Source organism: Anomaloglossus baeobatrachus, chromosome 7 (assembly GCF_048569485.1).
Source record: "Anomaloglossus baeobatrachus isolate aAnoBae1 chromosome 7, aAnoBae1.hap1, whole genome shotgun sequence".
Taxonomy (NCBI): domain Eukaryota; kingdom Metazoa; phylum Chordata; class Amphibia; order Anura; family Aromobatidae; genus Anomaloglossus; species Anomaloglossus baeobatrachus.
Genome location: NC_134359.1, coordinates 280,430,871 through 280,451,719, shown reverse-complemented (window position 1 = coordinate 280,451,719; position 20,849 = coordinate 280,430,871). Strand labels below are relative to the sequence as shown.

General features: G+C 47.5%; 1 protein-coding gene across 7 annotated transcripts in view; it reads right to left on the bottom strand.

Moving 5' to 3' along the window:
• Nucleotides 1–20,849, bottom strand: part of LOC142245496 (ankyrin repeat and fibronectin type-III domain-containing protein 1-like) — a 257,525-nt gene that overhangs the window by 8,561 nt on the left and 228,115 nt on the right. For all 7 annotated transcript variants that reach the window (XM_075318239.1, XM_075318240.1, XM_075318241.1 and 4 more), the window contains 3 exons: nucleotides 9,066–9,216; nucleotides 8,749–8,917; nucleotides 5,758–5,924 (listed from right to left, as the gene is read on the bottom strand). In XM_075318239.1, the coding sequence (XP_075174354.1) occupies nucleotides 5,758–5,924; nucleotides 8,749–8,917; nucleotides 9,066–9,216 (487 nt within the window). The remainder of the gene's footprint in view (nucleotides 1–5,757; nucleotides 5,925–8,748; nucleotides 8,918–9,065; nucleotides 9,217–20,849) is intronic.

Here is a 20,849-nt window from a genome sequence, read left to right as displayed (position 1 = left end):
AAACAAATGCTAAATGTTTCCATCTCCCCAACCTAAAAGGAAAAAAAAAATGCATTTTTGTAACTCAAGATATCAAATACGAGAAATAAAAGCATAGGGATAAAAAGTGCAGACTCAACTCTGCAGGAGCACGGCCTGGTCAGACCAGACGACTCCGACAATTGCCTCCCAACCAATAGCCCCATTAGCCAAAGAACAAACTGCCATGATAAATAAATGGCACGGAGACGTCTGCTCCAGGCAGAATCCGTACACACGCCTCCATACACAGCGTATCTCCCTGACTTCCTCTGCGGGACTTGGCACGGTCAGGTCTGTATTAGTGGTGAAAAGGTCTCCCAGTCTTTATCCTGTTGGCTGGTGCAGCCATACACTTATACAGTTATCAAAGCATGTATTAAATCTCCTCCCGCATACCCGGACCGTGCCAGCAAACTTGTCTTACTCATAGGGGGATTGCTTTGCTATTCCTTTCCAGCAGGGCCACAGAAGTGCTATTTGGAAGCGTGGGCAAAAAACACCGCCGGCTTCTACTAAGTAATAATCATTAACGAAAACACAGAGGACATTAGTAATACGACCGGTGTCCTATGTGGCTTGTGAAATGATAATCTTAGGACTCATGGCACCTGTGGGCAGCCGGATGGTTAAAAGTGACCCAGACACCAGAACAATATGCAATCTATAGGAATGCCAATCGCTCCGTCCAACCTCCCATTACACACAGTGTTTACAGAAAGGCTTCATAAGTGGTAATGGGCGGAACGGACGAGACTCTAGTCCCAGGCCAAGTATGAATGAGATCTCGGATTTATCAGGCAGCCCTTCCCTACAATTAGACTTTATGCGTCCTCCTCCGTAGACTTGTTGGCTTAATTCATACCTGTACTTTACACGCGTTCCTGCCAGACGAAAATTAAATGTTTTCTACCGCAAGCTGAAGTAGACGTTGATCCCCGGGTGAATGACCTCACGGCCATTATTTGGTATTTCCATAATTAAGTGCGGTGTATATTTGCTTATTCCGGAGTCTGTCTTTTCATAATGAAAGATCAAGTAATAACGGGAAGGATAACAACAGAAAATGGGGAAAAAAATACTAAAAATATAACAAAAAGAAAAATGGTAACAGAAAAACATAACAAAAATATACATAGAAATAGTATGTTTTTACTTTTTCAGTTTAGGTGGCCAGGTAGATTCGATGAATGTTCATAAAACTTTATCAGGCCCAACTCTGCCCTGACTGCAGAGGTTTGGGGAAAAGAAAGCTTGGGCATGTTGGCTGTCAACATGCCTGATACTTTGTCCTCTGGGAGATAAGCTGCCAACAGAGGTGTCTTGCAGTGAATGACTCCCTTATCCCTATTGAGAACACATGTACAGCCAGCTGAACTGTGCGTGTATGTCTAAAGGAATAGATTTTAGAGGAGACCCATCTCTCTCTGCTCTTAGTGTTTGTAATTTGTGGTGTAACTAGAGTTCGGTGGGCCCTGGGGCAAAATTTGGACCTGTGCCCCCCTTATGTTGGTCAGATGTATGTATATCTATGTATACATTTAGAGTTCGAAATCCTATAAAGACATACAAGTACCCGCTCCCCCCATTATGTAATAATGTCACCCATCCTGGACTCCTTCCTGATAAATATGTCCTCCATCCAGGTATATATACCCCCATCCTGGGATATGCATCCCCCCATCCTGATATATATGTTCCCCATTATAGCCCACATGCTGGTGTATATATAACCCCATCCTTTTAAAAATGTCCTCCATCCTGGTAAAAATGTCCCCCATCCTTGTATGTATGTCACCATGCTGGTATATATATCCCCATACTGGGCTCCTCCTGGGGCCCTCTTGGTGTATACTGTTCCCCTACAGGGCCCACCCTAATAGATAATGTCCCCATAATGCTACATACTGTCTCCTTCCTTGTATTTACTGTCCCTCTCCTGGTATATATGTCCCCATCCAGACCCCCCCTGGTGTTTCCTGGTGTTTACTGTCCCCCTGCTGAGCCCCTTCTGGTATATACTGCCCACTTCCTGGTGTCTACTATCCCCCTACTAGTATCTATGTCCTCATTCTGGTAAATATGTCTCCGTTCTGTCTAATGTAAAAAAACAACAACATTATACTCACCGTCCCTGGCTCGCTCCCATGTTACGCAGCATCCTCCTATGTAGCTAGCGCACAGTGGCCGGCAGCTTTCATCAGCGATGGTGCAATTACAATGCATAACGTCACTGCCATGTGCCGCCCTCAGTCACTTTGACACAGATGAAAACTGCTGGCTTCTGTTTGTCCGGCAACATATATTGCAGTACAGGGACCCGACGGGTCTCTGCACCGCGATGCATTTCAGCTGGATGTGCATCCTCAGACGCACATCCAGCTGAAGCAAGGGCTGGGGCCGACGGGCCCCTTGCAACCCCGGCCCGCTTGCGATCCCTGCGACCACAATCATTCTGCCCCTGCCCTGGGTAAAATATTCTGTGAAGCGGAGCCCCCCCTTTTTTATAAAGAGGGGAAGGTAGAACATTTCAGCACAGGCTAAAGCTAAAAGTGAAAAATTACACAGCTAAAACCAACCGCAAATAAAAGCCGCCTGCAGTGACCGACTAATACCACTATACAGAGGGTGATTACTACCACACACAAATAATTATGCCATACAAATCTAGACTACAGCACTGTGCCCTAATTACAATCCCATACAAACGCATACCTCCATCCCCTGGCCAAATAATGGCGCCTCACATTGCCCAATTGACGTGGTTGCGCTGCCGTGAATCATTCCTTGTGCTGCTTATACGCGTTAGAAAGAAATGAACTGAAATTATTTTTTTTCAGCCCTTTGGCTGATGGTTGTGTGAAAATATTGTGTGAATGATCGATTGAAAGGACATGTGGGATTTTGCTAGCGCTTCATAATGTGCAATGGTATTTGTATGGCATTTTCAGCCAAGCAAATCCGACTGCAGCCACTTTGTGTTTTTGATTACGTGAAACTAAAAACTTCAGTTCTGTGAAAATGCACTTCTTGTAAGGCCCCTCCGTACAACCGGAACGGACATATTGGTCTGGGTAGTGTTTTCACTTTTATCGCAGAAGTGTTCCAAATTTCCATCAATAAAAGTATCAGCTGAATACAAGAGGATATGCGGCTTAACTTTATATTATTTCACTTTTCCTATTGACATTGTGTTTGGTCAGGTTGCTGTGAGCCGTGGGCAAGTGGAGATACTGCAGGCATGTGGCCATGGCACGGGAGAAGGAGTTGGACTCCAGGTATGTGGCCAAGACACCGGACAAGGAGAGATGCTGCAGGTATGTGGCCGAGACACTGGACAAGGAGAGCTGCTGCAGGTATGTGGCCGAGACACTGGACAAGGAGAAATGCTGCAGGTATGTGGCCGAGCCACTGGACAAGGAGAAATGCTGCAGGTATGTGGCCGAGACACTGGACAAGGAGAAATGCTGCAGGTATGTGGCCGAGACACTGGACAAGGAGAGATGCTGCAGGTATGTGGCCGAGACACTGGACAAGGAGAGCTGCTGCAGGTATGTGGCCGAGACACTGGACAAGGAGAAATGCTGCAGGTATGTGGCCGAGACACTGGACAAGGAGAGCTGCTGCAGGTATGTGGCCGAGACACTGGACAAGGAGAGCTGCTGCAGGTATGTGGCCGAGACACTGGACAAGGAGAAATGCTACAGGTATGTGGCCGAGACACTGGACAAGGAGAGCTGCTGCAGGTATGTGGCCGAGATACTGGACAAGGAGAAATGCTACAGGTATGTGGCCGAGCCACTGGACAAGGAGAAATGCTGCAGGTATGTGGCAGAGACACTGGACAAGGAGAAATGCTGCGGGTATGTGGCACTGGACAAAGAAAGATGCTGCAAGTATGTGGCCGAGACAATGTACAAGGAGAGATACTGCAGGTATGTGGCTGTGGCACTGGACAAGGAGAGCTGCTGCAGGTATGTGGCCGAGACACTGGACAAGGAGAGCTGCTGCAGGTATGTGGCCGAGACACTGGACAAGGAGAAATGCTACAGGTATGTGGCCGAGACACTGGACAAGGAGAGCTGCTGCAGGTATGTGGCCGAGATACTGGACAAGGAAAAATGCTACAGGTATGTGGCCGAGACACTGGACAAGGAGAGATGCTGCAGGTATGTGGCCGAGACACTGGACAAGGAGAGCTGCTGCAGGTATGTGGCCGAGACACTGGACAAGGAGAAATGCTGCAGGTATGTGGCAGAGACACTGGACAAGGAGAGCTGCTGCAGGTATGTGGCCGAGACACTGGACAAGGAGAGCTGCTGCAGGTATGTGGCCGAGACACTGGACAAGGAGAAATGCTACAGGTATGTGGCCGAGACACTGGACAAGGAGAGCTGCTGCAGGTATGTGGCCGAGATACTGGACAAGGAGAAATGCTACAGGTATGTGACCGAGCCACTGGACAAGGAGAAATGCTGCGGGTATGTGGCACTGGACAAAGAAAGATGCTGCAGGTATGTGGCCGAGACAATGTACAAGGAGAGATACTGCAGGTATGTGGCTGTGGCACTGGACAAGGAGAGATGCTGCAGGTATGTGGCCGAGACAATGTACAAGGAGAGATACTGCAGGTATGTGGCTGCGGCACTGGACAAGGAGAGATACTGCAGGTATGTGGCTGCGGCACTGGATAAGGAGAGATACTGCAGGTATGTGGCTGCGGTACTGGACAAGGAGAGATGCTGCAGGTATGTGGCTGCGGCACTGGACAAGGAGACATGCTGCAGGTATGTGGCTGCGGCACTGGACAAGAAGAGATGCTGCAGGTATGTGGCTGCGGTACTGGACAAGGAGAGATGCTGCAGGTATGTGGGTGCGGCACTGGACAAGGAGACATGCTGCAGGTATGTGGCTGCGGCACTGGACAAGAAGAGATGCTGCAGGTATGTGGCTGCGGCACTGGACAAGGAGAGATGCTGCAGGTATGTGGCTGCGGCACTGGACAAGGAGAGATGCTGCAGGTATGTGGCCGAGACACTGGACAAGGAGAGCTGCTGCAGGTATGTGGCCTAGACACTGGACAAGGAGAAATGCTGCGGGTATGTGGCACTGGACAAAAGAAAGATGCTGCAGGTATGTGGCTGTGGCACTGGACAAGGAGAGATGCTGCAGGTATGTGGCCAAGACAATGTACAAGGAGAGATGCTGCAGGTATGTGGCTGCGGCACTGGACAAGGAGAGATGCTGCAGGTATGTGGCCGAGACACTGGACAAGGAGAGATGCTGCAGGTATGTGGCCGAGACACTGGACAAGGAGAGATGCTGCAGGTATGTGGTCTGTGGCACTGGGAAAGGAGAGATGCTGCAGGTATGTGGCTGCGGCACTGGACAAGGAGAGCTGCTGCAGGTATGTGGCCGAGACACTGGACAAGGAGAGCTGCTGCAGGTATGTGGCCGAGACACTGGACAAGGAGAGATGCTGCAGGTATGTGGCTGTGGCACTGGACAGGGAGAGATATTACAGGTATGTGGCTGTGGCACTGGACAGTGAGAGATATTACAGGTATGTGGCTGTGGCACTGGACAGGGAGAGATATTACAGGTATGTGGCTGTGGCACTGGACAGGGAGAGATATTACAGGTATGTGGCTGTGGCACTGGACAGGGAGAGATATTACAGGTATGTGGCTGTGGTCCTGGAAAAGGAACTTTCCTGTTTTCGTGGTTGGTGATTGTTACCTGGATAAAGTCCTGCACTTGCTGATGTCGCTGCTTGGCGGTTGTAAGCTCGGTGTCGGAGAAGGCTTCCCTGAGACTCTGCTGTGACAGGAGAGACTCCAGCTCCAACAGGGCAGATAGCTGACAATACTGACTGATGAAATCCCGATCATATGTGAAAAAGTGAACTGCAAAGAGAAAAGGAAAAGTGTGCCCAAGTCATTACACCATACGATTAATGGAGGGGTAAGAGCAGAGCAGCCCGAGGATGTCTTCCACATGTTCGTTATTGTAACACGCAGTGAACGTCGCCACAACCTTTTTTTATTTAGAAATTATTTTCTTTTTTTTAAGCAAGTAAAGCTGTACTCAGAGTCGGCAATTGTGTTTGTTTGTTTTTTAATTAAGTACGACGTGTTGTGAGCCCCCGATGGGGAGTGTGGGTTTCATGAACGTTTTGTGTTTCTATCCCACGTTTCCCGGGAAGACACCAGGGACTGGCACGTTACCAGCTAATAATGGCTTACAGCTCTTATCCCAGCGTGATCACAAGTACCTGACACAAAGAGCTGACGTGACGCTCACTAGAATGAAGCGAGAAATAAAAAATCATAAACCGATAATAACACGATCAAATGTCTGTGACTCTGACATCGCAGGGACTGGAGAGGGTACACCAAACACAGCATCAGGTATAGGGAAAGGTACGAGGTCTCATTACTGATGGTCTGTGGACAGTGGCCTCCACAATGCCCTGGAGAGCTCCGGACCCCGTGGACTCCCACACGTACAGGATAGGACCAGTCCTCTCCTTGCTGGTGAAATATATTTGACAATGCGGTGGGTATCGCTTGCAGTAGATGTTGCATATGTCTGGGAAGACTCTGAAGACCAATGTTGATCCGAGACATAATCAATTGCATCTTTACTTGGTGCACGTTGTTTGGTGGCGAATATCAATTGGTTAAAGGGAACCTGTCAGGTGTAATATGCACGCACAACCACGAGCAGTTCTGGGTGCATATTTCTAATCCCTGCCTAACCGTCCCTGTATCTAGTAGCATAGATAAACAGATCTTTAGAAAAAGTATTTCTAAAGATCCTTTATGATATGCTAATGAGTACAGGGACTAGTCACAAGGGCGTTAGTTCTCCAGACTAGTCTGCCTTCTGAGACACCCACAGGGGAGTGCTAACATGCTATTCAATGCCCATTGTCCAGTGTCATCAGTGGCAGTGACATGTGTACTTGTGTCCGTTGCACCGCCTGAGAACGCCGTGCATAGGGTCAGTGCGCATGATCATGAGTCCCTAGCACTAGACCTCTCTGAAGCCGGGATGCGTACACCCGGCTTCATAGTCCGCATGACCGGAAGTGCGATGACTTCTGATCATGCACACTGACCCTATGCACGGCATTCTGAGGTGGTGCAATGGACACAGGTACGCTCATCACTACTGATGATGACACTGGACAGTGAGCATTGAATAGCATGTTGGCATGCCCCTGTGGGTTTGCTAACATGCTAAGAAGGCGGCCTAATCCAGGGAAGTAACGGCCTTGTAACATGCTAAAAAGGCGACCTAATCCAGGAAACTAACGGCCTTGTAACATGCTAAGAAGGCAAACTAATCCAATGAAGTAACGGCCTTGTAACATGCTAAAAAGGCGAACTAATCCAAGGAAGTAACAGCCTTGTAACAAAGAAGGCGGCCTAATCCAGGGAAGTAACGCCCTTGTAACATGCTAAGAAGGCGAACTAATCCAGGGAAGTAACGGCCTTATAACATGCTAAAAAGGCGACCTAATCCAGGAAACTAACAGCCTTGTAACATGCTAAAAAGGCGACCTAATCCAGGAAACTAACGGCCTTGTAACATGCTAAGAAGGCGGACTAATCCAAGGAAGTAACAGCCTTGTAACATGCTAAGAAGGCGAACTAATCCAAGGAAGTAACGGCCTTGTAACATGCTAAAAAGGCGAACTAATCCAAGGAAGTAACGGCTTTGTAACATGCTAAAAAGGCGAACTAATCCAAGGAAGTAACGGCCTTGTAACAAAGAAGGCGGCCTAATCCAGGGAAGTAACGCCCTTGTAACATGCTAAGAAGGCGGCCTAATCCAGGGAAGTAACGCCCTTGTAACAAAGAAGGCGGCCTAATCCAGGGAAGTAACGCCCTTGTAACATGCTAAGAAGGTGCGCTAATCCAGGGAAGTAACGGCCTTGTAACATGCTAAGAAGCCAGCCTAATCCAGGGAAGTAACACCATTGTAAAATGCTAAGAAGGTGCGCTAATCCAGGGAAGTAACGGCCTTGTAACATGCTAAGAAGGCGGCCTAATCCAGGGAAGTAACACCATTGTAACATGCTAAGAAGGTGCGCTAATCCAGGGAAGTAACGGCCTTGTAACATGCTAAGAAGCCAGCCTAATCCAGGGAAGTAACGCCTGTGTAACATGCTAAGAAGGTGCGCTAATCCAGGGAAGTAACGCCCGTGTAACATGCTAAGAAGGTGCGCTAATCCAGGGAAGTAACGGCCTTGTAACATGCTAAAAAGGCGAACTAATCCAGGGAAGTAACACGCTTGTGACTAGTCCCCGCGCTCATTAACATATCATAAAGGATCTTTAGAAATGCTTTTTATAAAGATCCCTTTATCTGTGCTAGTGTATACAGGGACGGTTAGGCAGGGATTAGCAATATACACCCAGAACTGCTCATGGTTCTGGGTCCATATTGCACCTGACAGGTTCTCTTTAATTTATACTGTGCTGTTATTGGAGATTGGTTTATGCTATTGTTACGGCTAGATGAAGAACCGAAACATTGTCATCTTCATGCACCTGTGACAACCTAACAAGAACCCTTTGTACTCTGGATGCTGTTGCCATCTTCGTTTATGGGCTAAACCACTGGTTAGCTAACTCAACCAACAGTGGATTGGTAATATTACGAGAGCATATTATTAGCCAAGACAGATAATGGGATGAGCAGTGAGGTTAGGACTCTTACCTAGCTCAAATATTTGTAGGGGCAGTGTGAGGAATCCTGAGTAAGGGGTATACGGATTGTTCTGGCCTGGGGCTGTGCAAACATCATCAGACGGAGGAAGCAACAACAGCAGAGACACCTGACCCCCGAACTCCAGCACTTCTTGACTGTATAGCCGGAAATCTTTAGCCTGTAAACATATGAGCAATGAGCGTGGTTTTTTTTGCAGATGTGTCCTGTCCAGTATGCCACGTTATATTGGTGGCACTAAGAAGGGTAAGATTACATTGCCCTCTCCTTTATCACACACGGTCATCGGCTTTGCCGGGGACGGCTACCTCTTGCAGGGAAACGTTGACTTGACTCATTAGATCTCTCACAGCCGTCCGAAGTTCCTGTAGCAATATGTTTTGGCTGCTGTCTGAGTCCTGCTCGTTGTTCATCGGTTCATCCACGTTGGCCAAAGTCTGGAGCCATTCCCATTCTTCCCTATGTAGGACACAAGAATATGATTATATCTTACAGCCAAAAACACAAAGTCAACGCAAAACTACATAAATCCTATGAAGGTCAAAGTGACAGAAAGAGACCCCATCAAATGTGTTCAAGAAATGTAGCGTAAAAACGATGGCGAACATGAGAAGAGAGCTTGAAGGCCAATAATCATCTTGTACCTAAACATCGAGCCATTGCTTACCAAGCCAAAAGCTTGTACGTTGGCTACCGAGATCATTCAGGTATGTCATGAAGTGAGCGATGTCGGTAGCACATGTGTAAATAGGACGAGCCGCCGAGAAGACGCATGATGTATGGGTATAGACCAAATCCATCCTGACCTCGTGTGAAAGGGTCAATCTACTTGAATATAGTCAATCGGTATATGTGATTATCTGGTCTAGTTTAGAGGGTCTTCTCCATAAAACTCATTATTTAGACCCTATTACAGAGTCATGATTAGTAGATGGGGGTCGCCCTGTTCAGGATATCCATTAATTAACCAAAAGATAAGCTACAAAGACTATCTCTCCTATTGGATGACCCAACAAGCTATTGATTCTACTAAAGTACTATGTAACGCTTCATTTACCCTGCGGAGGCGCTGTAGGGAAAGTGAGTAATTGCTTCCAGCTTTTCTTATTGATCACTGGGGATTCACAGCAATCGGCTTTACTGCAAATTGTCACATCTACTTTTAGATGTAAAGAAGGGGTGACTTATTTGTAAATGAGGGGTGGCTTAAAGGGAACTTGTCACCACATTTGGCGACTATAAGCTGCGGCCACCACCGGTGGGTTCTTATATACAGCATGTTAGAATGCTGTATATAACAGCGCAGGTTGCTGTGTAGAACGTAAAAAACACTTTATAACTCACCTAAAGGGCAGTGCGGTGTAGACTGGTCGAATGGGTGTCTCCGTTCTCCGAATCTGGCGCCTCCTCTTTTGGCCATCTTTGTCCTTCTTCTTCTGAAGCCTGGGTGCATGACACGTCCTACGTGATCCACACTAGCCGGCATTGAGGTTCCTGCGCAGGCACAGTTTGATCTGTCCTGAGCAAGGCAGATCAAAGTATTGTTGTGCTCCTGCGCAGGACTTCAATGCCGGCTAGTGTGAATGACGTAGGATGTGTCATGCACCCAGGCTTCAGAAGAAGGAGGACAAAGATGGCCGAAAGAGAAGCTGCCAGTCCCAGAGAACGGAGACACCCATCCGACCCTTAGGTGAGTATTATAAAGTCATTTTTATGTTGTACACCGCGGCCTGGGCTCTTATATACAGCATTCTAATTTACTGTATATAAGAGCCCACTGGTGGTGGCCGCTTTTAGTCACCAAACGTGGTGACAGGTTCACTTTAAGAGGTGCCACAATTTGGTTAGCGAAAAAAATTGGTCTAAAAAACCCCAAAAGAGCCGAGTAAAGTAAGACAAGTATCTAAAGATGCGCCATATCTAACACTTGCGGCACCGTTTTAGACTGTCTAGTGCACATTTACACCATCTACATATTATATAGGATAAGTAAATCTGCCCATATATCTTTCCAGTGCTGAAATATGTGGTCATTTAGGTCTTGATCCCGTACAAGTATAAATATACATAGGAATACGATACCAGCTGTGATACTGATTGAACCTAATGCGGAAGAGTTCCAGAACCCTTTATCCAATGTCAACACTTTCGCTCGTTTGACCTTCTATTGAACCATTGTGGATTTTCCCCTCCAGGACAGGACGGCCTTTGCCGTTACTAGGAATTGGTGGTTTGTTGCTTATTGGGGTTAGATCAGACTCCGGCCAATGGAGGCCGCGTATAGTAAACGTGTCTGCCTCTCCTGCTGTTCAGAACCCTGTGCCGAAATATGTGCTCAGACGATGCAGAATGAATGGCGCCTTAGGAGCTGTTCAGGGGCTTCGGGGATTGACTGGGTTAAATCCCCCAGATACAGACAGATCAGAAAAAATTTGCAGCCTCAGTTCTCATGGCTTAACCCTGTGCACATGGATTAGTGACCATGGGGGAAAAGCAGCGACAGGTGATACTACAGGCAGATATTTCAATTCTGTCCATCCAGGCAACCGATGATGGTGGGATTAAAATCCTGAAACATGAGTGAATTTCAAATGTGCAACGTGTGCACGTGTGTGCGCTCTCCGCGCCGGTGGATGGGGGAAGGTGGAAGCTAGCCGAGGACCTAAATAGAGCACAGTGGCCGGGTACGTGCCTCAGTGAAACGACTTTGGCATGGTGAAGGTAAACTGAGCATGCTGCGCGGTGTAGTGTAAGGTGTCTCCACCCATTCCAAGTCTAGGGTGATGCCCGTCTATACATCTTGCAAAATTCTTAAGCCAAACGATACTACGACTCGCTGGGAAAGCTATGCTAACAAAATATGTGTGCACTGATGATGTGCCCTAAGGTGAGATCAAACATTGAGTTACACTGGACGATCATTTCCCGATTATTGGGCGGTGTAAACAGATCCCCAATCACCCGATCAACGAGGTAAACGTAGATTCGATGAATGTATTTACTTTCAAGCTTGCTTAAAAATAATCGTTTGTTCTCGGCAAGAAACAGGATTTGTGCTACCGAGAAAAATTACAGTCTACTGATCATTCTGCGCTTATCCTAAGCACGTGTGTACGCAGCAGAATGGAGTGTGCATGCAGCAGAGTTCTGTATATGTATTAGTACTGGAGATTCCAGGGGTGCTGAGGTAAGAAGAGGCTGCTCACACTGCTAGCCACCCCGTCTATCTGATCTAATACTGGAGATATCAGATGTGCTGAGGTAAGAAGTTAGGGTGGACAACAGTGTGAGAAGCCTCTATCTGATCTACTACAGGACATACCAGTGGTGCTAAGGTAAGAAGAGGCTGCTCACACTGCTGTCCAACCTATCTAATCCAATAATGGACATACCAGGGGTGCTGAGGTAAGACGAAGCTGCTCACACTGCTAGCCACCCTGTCTATCTGATCCAATACTGGAGATACCAGACGTGCTGATGTAAGAAGATAGGGTGGACAGCAGTGTGAGTAGCCTCTATCTGATCTAATACAGGAGATACCAGGGGTGCTGAGGTAAGAAGAGGCTGCTCACACTGCTGTCCAACCTATCTGATCCAATACTGGAGATACCAGACGTGCTGAGGTAAGAAGATAGGGTGGACAGCAGTGTGAGCAGCCTCTTCTTACCTCAGCACCCCTGGTATCTCCAGTATTGGATCAGATAGGTTGGACAGCAGTGTGAGCAGCCTCTATCTGATCTAATACAGGACATACCAGTGGTGCTGAGGTAAGAAGAGGCTACTCACACTGCTGTCCACCCTGTCTATCTGATCCAACACTGGAGAAACCAGAGGTGTTGAGGTAAGAAGAAGATGCTCACACTGCTGTTCACCACCCTGTGTATCTGATCTAATACTGGAGATTCCAGCCGTGGTGAGGTAAGAAGAGGCTGCTCACACTGCTGTTCACCACCCTGTGTATCTGAGCCAATACTGGATATATCAGGGGTGCTGAGGTAAGAAAAGGATGCTCACTCTGCTATCTACCTTGTCTATCTGATCTAAAATTAAAGATACCAGGGGTGCTGAGGTAAGAAGAGGCTACTCACTCTGCTATCCACTTTGTCTATCTGATCCTGATTTAATATTAAAGATACCAGAAGTGCTGAGCTAAGAAGAGGCTAATCACACTGCTGTCTACCCTGTCTGTTCAATCCAATACTGGATATGCCAGTGGTGCTGAGGTAAGAAGAAGCTGCTCACACTGCTGTCCACCCTGTCTGATCTACTAATATCAGTATGAAAGCCTACCGGATAGTACGATGGCTCACGATATCTCCCAGACACAAGGATTAAGGAATATATTCAAAGTCATTTGTTTTTTTTTTTATTCTTGGAGAATTGACAGAAGTATAAACCGTGCCCTTATAGTGCTGCTATGTACATTATATATTACCTTTCTTGTAATTTCGCATATAGTGATATTATATTTGATAATGAATATGTCTGAGTGGATTGACTTCTGCCCTAGTGCTGTTAGAATTTATGTAATAGCAGATGTTTGCAGAAAGGTTCTTGTGCTCATCCGTGCTAAGCCCTAACTAGAGCCTGTTTGTTCAGCCAGCAAATGATCCTTTTACACTCACACCATTTCCTGTACTTCCACGCTCCTATTTAAAACCATGTTCCTTCATTCTCTACAGGACGACTCCAGGCTGTGATCAGAGTGACCTGAATGTGTCTCCCCGAGAGGGAACCATACATCATCCCGGCCATGGAGAACATCCCTGACTACAATGCTGTCATCAGGTAATAACCGGAATAGGGGCGTCATCTTCAGGATCAGTCATTGGGTAGTCGCCATCTAGAAATCCAAGATTATTGGTTATATTGTCAATGTGCTACTTATCATATACATCCCTAAAAACCCCTAGTAATGGGGGAAGCAGAACAGAGCACTTGTAGGATCTCAGCTGATGTCGAAAACCTGGAGGGTGTCATATAAAGAGCCATGACTGTCTCGGCCAGGTGACTTCAAGGTATGCAATCTGCATACAACATGCTGCAAGTGTTAAAACAGAGACTTCAGCCCTGTGTCTGTTATCTCAGTCTTTTTTTCTTTACCTGCAATATTAGCTTAAGCCTCTTATCTTTATCATTAGTGGGTCTCAGCAGCAGTTATAGTCCAACTTCGCTCCTTCTGTGATTAGCAGCTTCTGTGTATGGAAATGTGCACTGAAAGCCTGGTGTGGGGGCGGGGGCAGCTCTCAGAGCTCTTTTACATAAAAAAACTCAAATCTTTCACTGTGTCAGAACAGCTGCAGCCACTAATCTAAGTGATACATCATTGAACTCAGGATCTCTTTGCCTACATCATGCTGCTCTCAGATGAGGTAGCAAAAACCTGCTGACAGATTCCCTTTAAAGTATGTAACACGGTCTGTCTGCAGTCACCACTAGAGGGAGCTCACCACATATGGTTTTATTATTATGTTTAGTGGTGACTACAAGCAGACAGAAATTGAACATTGTACTCATATGTCAATACAGTGGATTTGGAGCTCTATATCAGAAAATAAACAGAACCAATGCTGGTAAAAATATATATTTTAAAATCATCACAAATAAGTGAGATAAAGAGGAGAAGTTGTCCACTACTAGGACCACCCCTTCTGATTCATGTTTCCACCAGGTAAAATAACGACTGAGATAGAGAGTGGGACAGGGACAGACAGAGACAGAGAGGGGGACAGGGACAGACAGAGACAGAGAGGGGGACAGAGACAGAGAGGGGGACAGAGACAGAGAGGGGGACAGAGACAGAGAGGGGGACAGAGACAGAGAGGGGGACAGAGACAGAGAGGGGGACAGAGACAGAGAGGGGGACAGAGACAGAGAGGGGGACAGACAGAGAGGGGGACAGAGACAGAGAGGGGGACAGAGACAGAGAGGGGGACAGACAGACAGAGAGGGGGACAGACAGAGACAGAGAGGGGGACAGACAGAGACAGAGAGGGGGACAGACAGAGACAGAGAGGGGGACAGACAGAGACAGAGAGGGGGACAGACAGAGACAGAGAGGGGGACAGACAGAGACAGAGAGGGGGACAGACAGAGACAGAGAGGGGGACAGACAGAGACAGAGAGGGGGACAGACAGAGACAGAGAGGGGGACAGACAGAGACAGAGAGGGGGACAGACAGAGACAGAGAGGGGGACAGACAGAGACAGAGAGGGGGACAGACAGAGACAGAGAGGGGGACAGACAGAGACAGAGTGGGACAGACAGAGACAGAGAGGGGGACAGACAGAGACAGAGAGGGGGACAGACAGAGACAGAGAGGGGGACAGACAGAGACAGAGAGGGGGACAGACAGAGAGGGGGATAGACAGAGACAGAGAGGGGGACAGACAGAGGGGGACAGACAGAGAGGGGGATAGACAGAGACAGAGTGGGACAGAGACAGAGTGGGGGACAGACAGACAGAGGGGGACAGACAGAGAGGGGGACAGACAGAGACAGAGAGGGAAACAGACAGAGGCGGGGAGACAGACAGAGCGGGGGACAGACAGAGACAGGGGGACAGACAGAGAGGGACACAGACAGAGGCGGAGAGACAGAGAGGGAGGGAGACAGACAGAGCGGGGGACAGACAGAGACAGAGGGGGACAGACAGATAGAGAGGCGGAGAGACAGACAGAGAGGGAGGGAAACAGACAGACAGAGGGGGACAGAGACAGAGAGGGGGACAGAGACAGAGAGGCGGACAGACAGAGAGGGAGGAAAACAGACAGAGGGGGGGGACACAGAGACAGAGGGGGACAGATAGAGACAGAGAGGCGGAGAGACAGAGTGGGAGGGAAACAGACAGACAGAGCGGGGAACAGAGACAGAGAGGCGGACAGACAGAGGGAGGAAAACAGACAGAGACAGAGGGGGACACACAGAGACAGAGGGGGACACACAGAGACAGAGGGGGACAGACAGAGACAGACTGAGAGGGGGACAGACAGAGATAGAGAGGGGGACTGAGAGGCAGACAGACAGAGAGGGAAACAGACAGAGGGGGGGGACAGACAGACAGAGAGTGAGAGTGGCATAGAGACATAGAGACACTTAAGGGGGCTTTACACGCTACGATATAGTTAATGTTTTATTGTCGGGGTCACCTTGTTAGTGACGCACATCCGGCGTCATTAACGATATCACAGCATGTGACACTGACCAGCGACCTTAAATGTCCTCCAAAGTGCTGAAAATCATTCACCAGTGAGAGGTCGTCCTAAAACCAACAATTGTTAATGGTTGTTTATAGATGTTGTTCGTCGTTCCTGCGGCGTCACACATCGCTACGTGTGATACCGCAGGAGCGAGGAACCTCACCTTACCTGCCACCGGCCGCAATGAGGAAGGAAGGAGGTGGGCGGGATGTTCGTCCCGCTCATCTCCGCCCCTCCACTTTGATTGGCCGGGCGCTTAGTGACGTCGAACGCACCTCCCCCTTGAGGGAGGGATTGATCGACAGTCACAGCGACGACGCCGACCAGGTAAGTGTGTGTGACGCTGCGGCAACGATCACATAATATCGCATGCACGACGGGGACAGGTGCTTTTGCGTACGATATCGCCAGTAATTGCTAGAAATATCGTAGCGTGTAAAGCCCGCTTTAGTTACTATCATGGGCAATGTCGGGTACTACAGATAGTTAACTATAAATATTCCTTTAGGAAGTATTAAAATAAGGAGGGCAATTGGTAAACTGCCTTAATCTTAAGACAGAGGACAGCCCTATATAAGCAAAGCCCTGGGCTTGTATTGTATGTGATCGGGCCATGTCCTCCGTCACTCCTGGAGCTGAATGCAGAAGACAGCTGAATGCACGATGAAATGTATCCCGGAGTGGAGAAAGCCATCACTAGCAAGAACCTGAGCTTTCCAGGACCCGGCTAAGCTGCTCCGATCATATGGAGCTTTAAATAGAAGCACACTGGTGAGTCAATGCGGATCCTTCAATGCCCCGGCCGGGGCGCACTATAGGAAGTGTCCTGGTATTCTATCCCCTTTGTGGATTTAGAAGTCATTATTTATTTATTCATTTTTTTAAATGGCTAATATTAGTCCCGCTATCTGCAGATAGCAGTGCCGCCCCCTGAGCGCACACCAGTCCGCGATTAGTCCGGTACAGGAGCCGCCGGGATCCAGACCCAGCACAGCGCTAAAGTAAATATTGATAGACAGCAATGCGCGGCTTTCATAACTGAGTGTAACTGAGAGCTCTCATTACATTACTGTCAAATATGGATATAAATAGGGGCACACAGGAACGCCGACCGATATAGACATCATTAAGGTTGACACAGAAATTTGGAGCTCACTTCTTTTTTTATTCTTTTACCTTGTGCGAACGGATCCAATTGAAAACGATTTTAATGCTATAAAGATCTATTTACTATTTATTATTGCAAAAAAGAGTGTATTGTTTTCTATTTCTACAATAGCACCACCTCTGCCCCTAGCATCTGTTATTGGAGGTCCGTGCCATCCAAGTGAAGGAGGTGCAATACATAAGGCAGGCCTTGCACAAAAGTGACACGGTGTATCTTAAAAAAAGAGGCAAGTTCTTACAGTAATATCAACCTGCCCCTGTGACTTCGCAGTTGGCAAGAAACCTAAAAGTGAACCCATCAGCAAAATGTTACTAATGAAATCGAGCTATGAAGTCAGATGCAAATTAGCTTCAAAGTGCATTGGGGGCGTGTCTGTGTCAGGTGCATCAACACGCCCACTATGCACTTAAAGGCTAATTTGCATATTATTTCAAAGCTTGATTTCTCAGCACAGGCGCATCCGATTGCTACAAAACCTTTATCATTTGTATTGTTTTCTTATGACCTATACAGCCATATATTTGTTTAATCATCCTGATCGGTTCCCTTTAAAGGGGTTCAACCTCATGAAATTAACTTTCAATGGAGTAAAAACCAAAACCCTGTCCTTACCAGTGCCCGGCTCCTCCTGCGTCAATGCTTACCTGGTCCCCGATCTATGTTTTTCTGCTCCGGCAGTAGCAGGTCAACATTGACAAGGTCACTTATTGTGTCGACACATCATGGCTGGAGCTGGGTCATCAAAGACTGGCGGGGAACCAGGGAAGTGAAGGCTAAGGGGGCGCAGGGGGTTGGGGAGGTGGGCATAACTACTTTTTTAATCTTACACCATTGTAAGCGGCTTCTTTCATATTGGATCTTGGATATCCTTTCATTGCAATCTTTTCCTTTTTCATTGCATCAATGACATCAACAGTCTGTAACCTGAAAGTTTATGTAAAAGGCATGATGCAGCCCATATTGTATTGGATGTCATGTGCTCTTGCAAATTGGTCTCCATGGTGTGACCTATAGAAGCCCTTCATCTCTACGGTACTGCCCCATAGGAAGCTTTTGAGCTTTCCATAGGGTACAAGAAACCAATCTGCTGTTTATAAAACCCCTAAAAAGGGGTTGTCCCTCAATTACAATATATCATCTACCACCAAACATGAGGTCAGGGGTCCTGCACCCCTCAAATTAATCAAGCCAAGGTCACACTTGCGCACTGCTATTTTATGTATTGTCTATGGGACTGACGGAGACAGCCATAGCCTGTATTAGGCTCTCATTCAGTCCTATATACAATGAAGTGAGCGTCAGTGCACACACGCAATGACAGTTTAGTTCAGACCAGGGGCACAGTATTGTTCTTGTGAACGGTGGGGATTCTAGCCATTGAATATGTATTACATATCTTGTGTAGAAGTGAGAAGTTATTTGCTATGATGCTCTGTTTGTGGCCACTCTTAAAAAAGGCATCACACAGGCTTTGAACAAGGCACTCAGGGAAACACTAGCCTTCACCGTTTAATCCAGCCTAAAGGATTGAGACCTATGCAGGTCCCTCTGAGTTAAGTTCACTGAGTGGCTGCTGGCCGGTGGAGTGAGCTGGCAGAGATAAGTGTTTTCAAGGCATCACGTTACCAGGAAATCAAAATCAGAGACAGAATTGTGCGGCATAGAAAAAAACAAGGTCTAGACCCAGCAACACAGCAGTATAGAACAAGCTATAACTGTCAGGATAGAACAAGCTATAACGGGCAGGATAGAACAAGCTATAACGGGCAGGCTAGAACAAGCTATAACGGGCAGGCTAGAACAAGCTATAACGGGCAGGCTAGAACAAACTATAACTGGCAGGCTAGAACAAACTATAACTGGCAGGCTAGAACAAGCTATAACTGGCAGGCTAGAACAAGCTATAATGGGCGGGATAGAACAAGCTATAACTGGCAGGCTAGAACAAGCTATAACTGGCAGGCTAGAACAAGCTATAACTGGCAGGCTAGAACAAGCTATAACGGGCAGGCTAGAACAAGCTATAACGGGCAGGCTAGAACAAGCTATAACTGGCAGGCTAGAACAAGCTATAACTGGCAGGCTCGAACAAGCTATAACTGGCAGGCTAGAACAAGCTATAACTGGCAGGCTAGAACAAGCTATAACTGGCAGGCTAGAACAAGCTATAACTGGCAGGCTAGAACAAGCTATAACGGGCAGGCTAGAACAAGCTATAACGGGCAGGCTAGAACAAGCTATAACGGGCAGGCTAGAACAAGCTATAACTGGCAGGCTAGAACAAGCTATAACGGGCAGGCTAGAACAAGCTATAACTGGCAGGCTAGAACAAGCTATAACTGGCAGGCTAGAACAAGCTATAACTGGCAGGCTAGAAGTAGCTGCAAGAGGTTTAAATAGGGAGTGTTCCTGCCCAAGACTGATAGCAAAGAGCTGATTATGACAGATAATCAGCAAGAAATAGTTTCCCTGTCTGGGCAGAACCAATGTAAAACAGGCCAAAGCATCACCTAACGCCATCTGCAATGAAAGTATGGTGTCACTTAGTGCCGAGGTTGCAGGAGAAGGTTCAGACACGGACACTGTAATTGTAGAACAAGCCCTTTAAGCGCATGAAGCTCCACATTCTCCAATGGTGGTCACCGATATAGGAAGTTGTGCGGTTCTCATACATCCTGCAAAACACACTAAAGACGGCTGCAGGGTAACATGAAAGCGCCTCCTTGGAATATAGAAATAGAAGATTTGGCTTTAATGATGCTGGAAACCCAGAATGGATGTACAGAATGGCCGATGACCACTTAGTCTGTTTACATGAGCAAAAATAAGAAGCGTCTCTGGTTACAGTAACAAGGCTCCAGTGTATCGCCGAGAAGACCTAAGTGTTTTATCTATTTTGGAGAATACAGCACCTCCCTGACCAGGACGCTCTGTGGACCATCACTTTCTCTCTAAACGTTTACAATGACTCTTCCAATAAATGTTTACATACGTCCACCGCACGCAGGAAGCAGGATCCCGACTCCAATAATATGGAGACAAATATTTGGAAATGTATTGAAATGTTAGGACACATCTCTTATTGTTGGCACTGCTGCATGGGCTCTGTGTAAAGGCTGCACAACGCGAACCACAAATATTTCTTCTAAGATTCACTTCCATGAAAAAACACAAAACTCCAAGGCTCCGGTTAGAGTTCAGGGAGACAAAAATGGCAAATGCTCCTGCAATGTATGCCACTAAGACTACGGTGGCACCAGAGATCACATCCAAGAGAGAAAAAGGGGGATGCCTGGCACCGACTACATCTGCATTGGGTAATAACGTACCTGCCAGGATGTGTGTACCATGGACAGCTATTCTGCACCCGTCCCAGAGGGGGCGCACCATGGTGTCATCACTGCACCCATCCCAGAAGTGTGCGCACCGTGGTGTCATCACTGCACCCATCCCAGAAGTGTGCGCACCGTGGTGTCATCACTACACCCATCCCAGAAGTGTGTGCACCATGGTGTCATCACTGCACCCATCCCAGAAGTGTGTGCACCGTGGTGTCATCACTGCACCCATCCCAGAAGTGTGTGCACCGTGGTGTCATCACTGCACCCGTCCCAGAAGTGTGCGCACCGTGGTGTCATCATTGCACTCGTCCCAGAAGTGTGTGCACCGTGGTGTCATCATTGCACTCGTCCCAGAAGTGTGTGCACCGTGGTGTCATCATTGC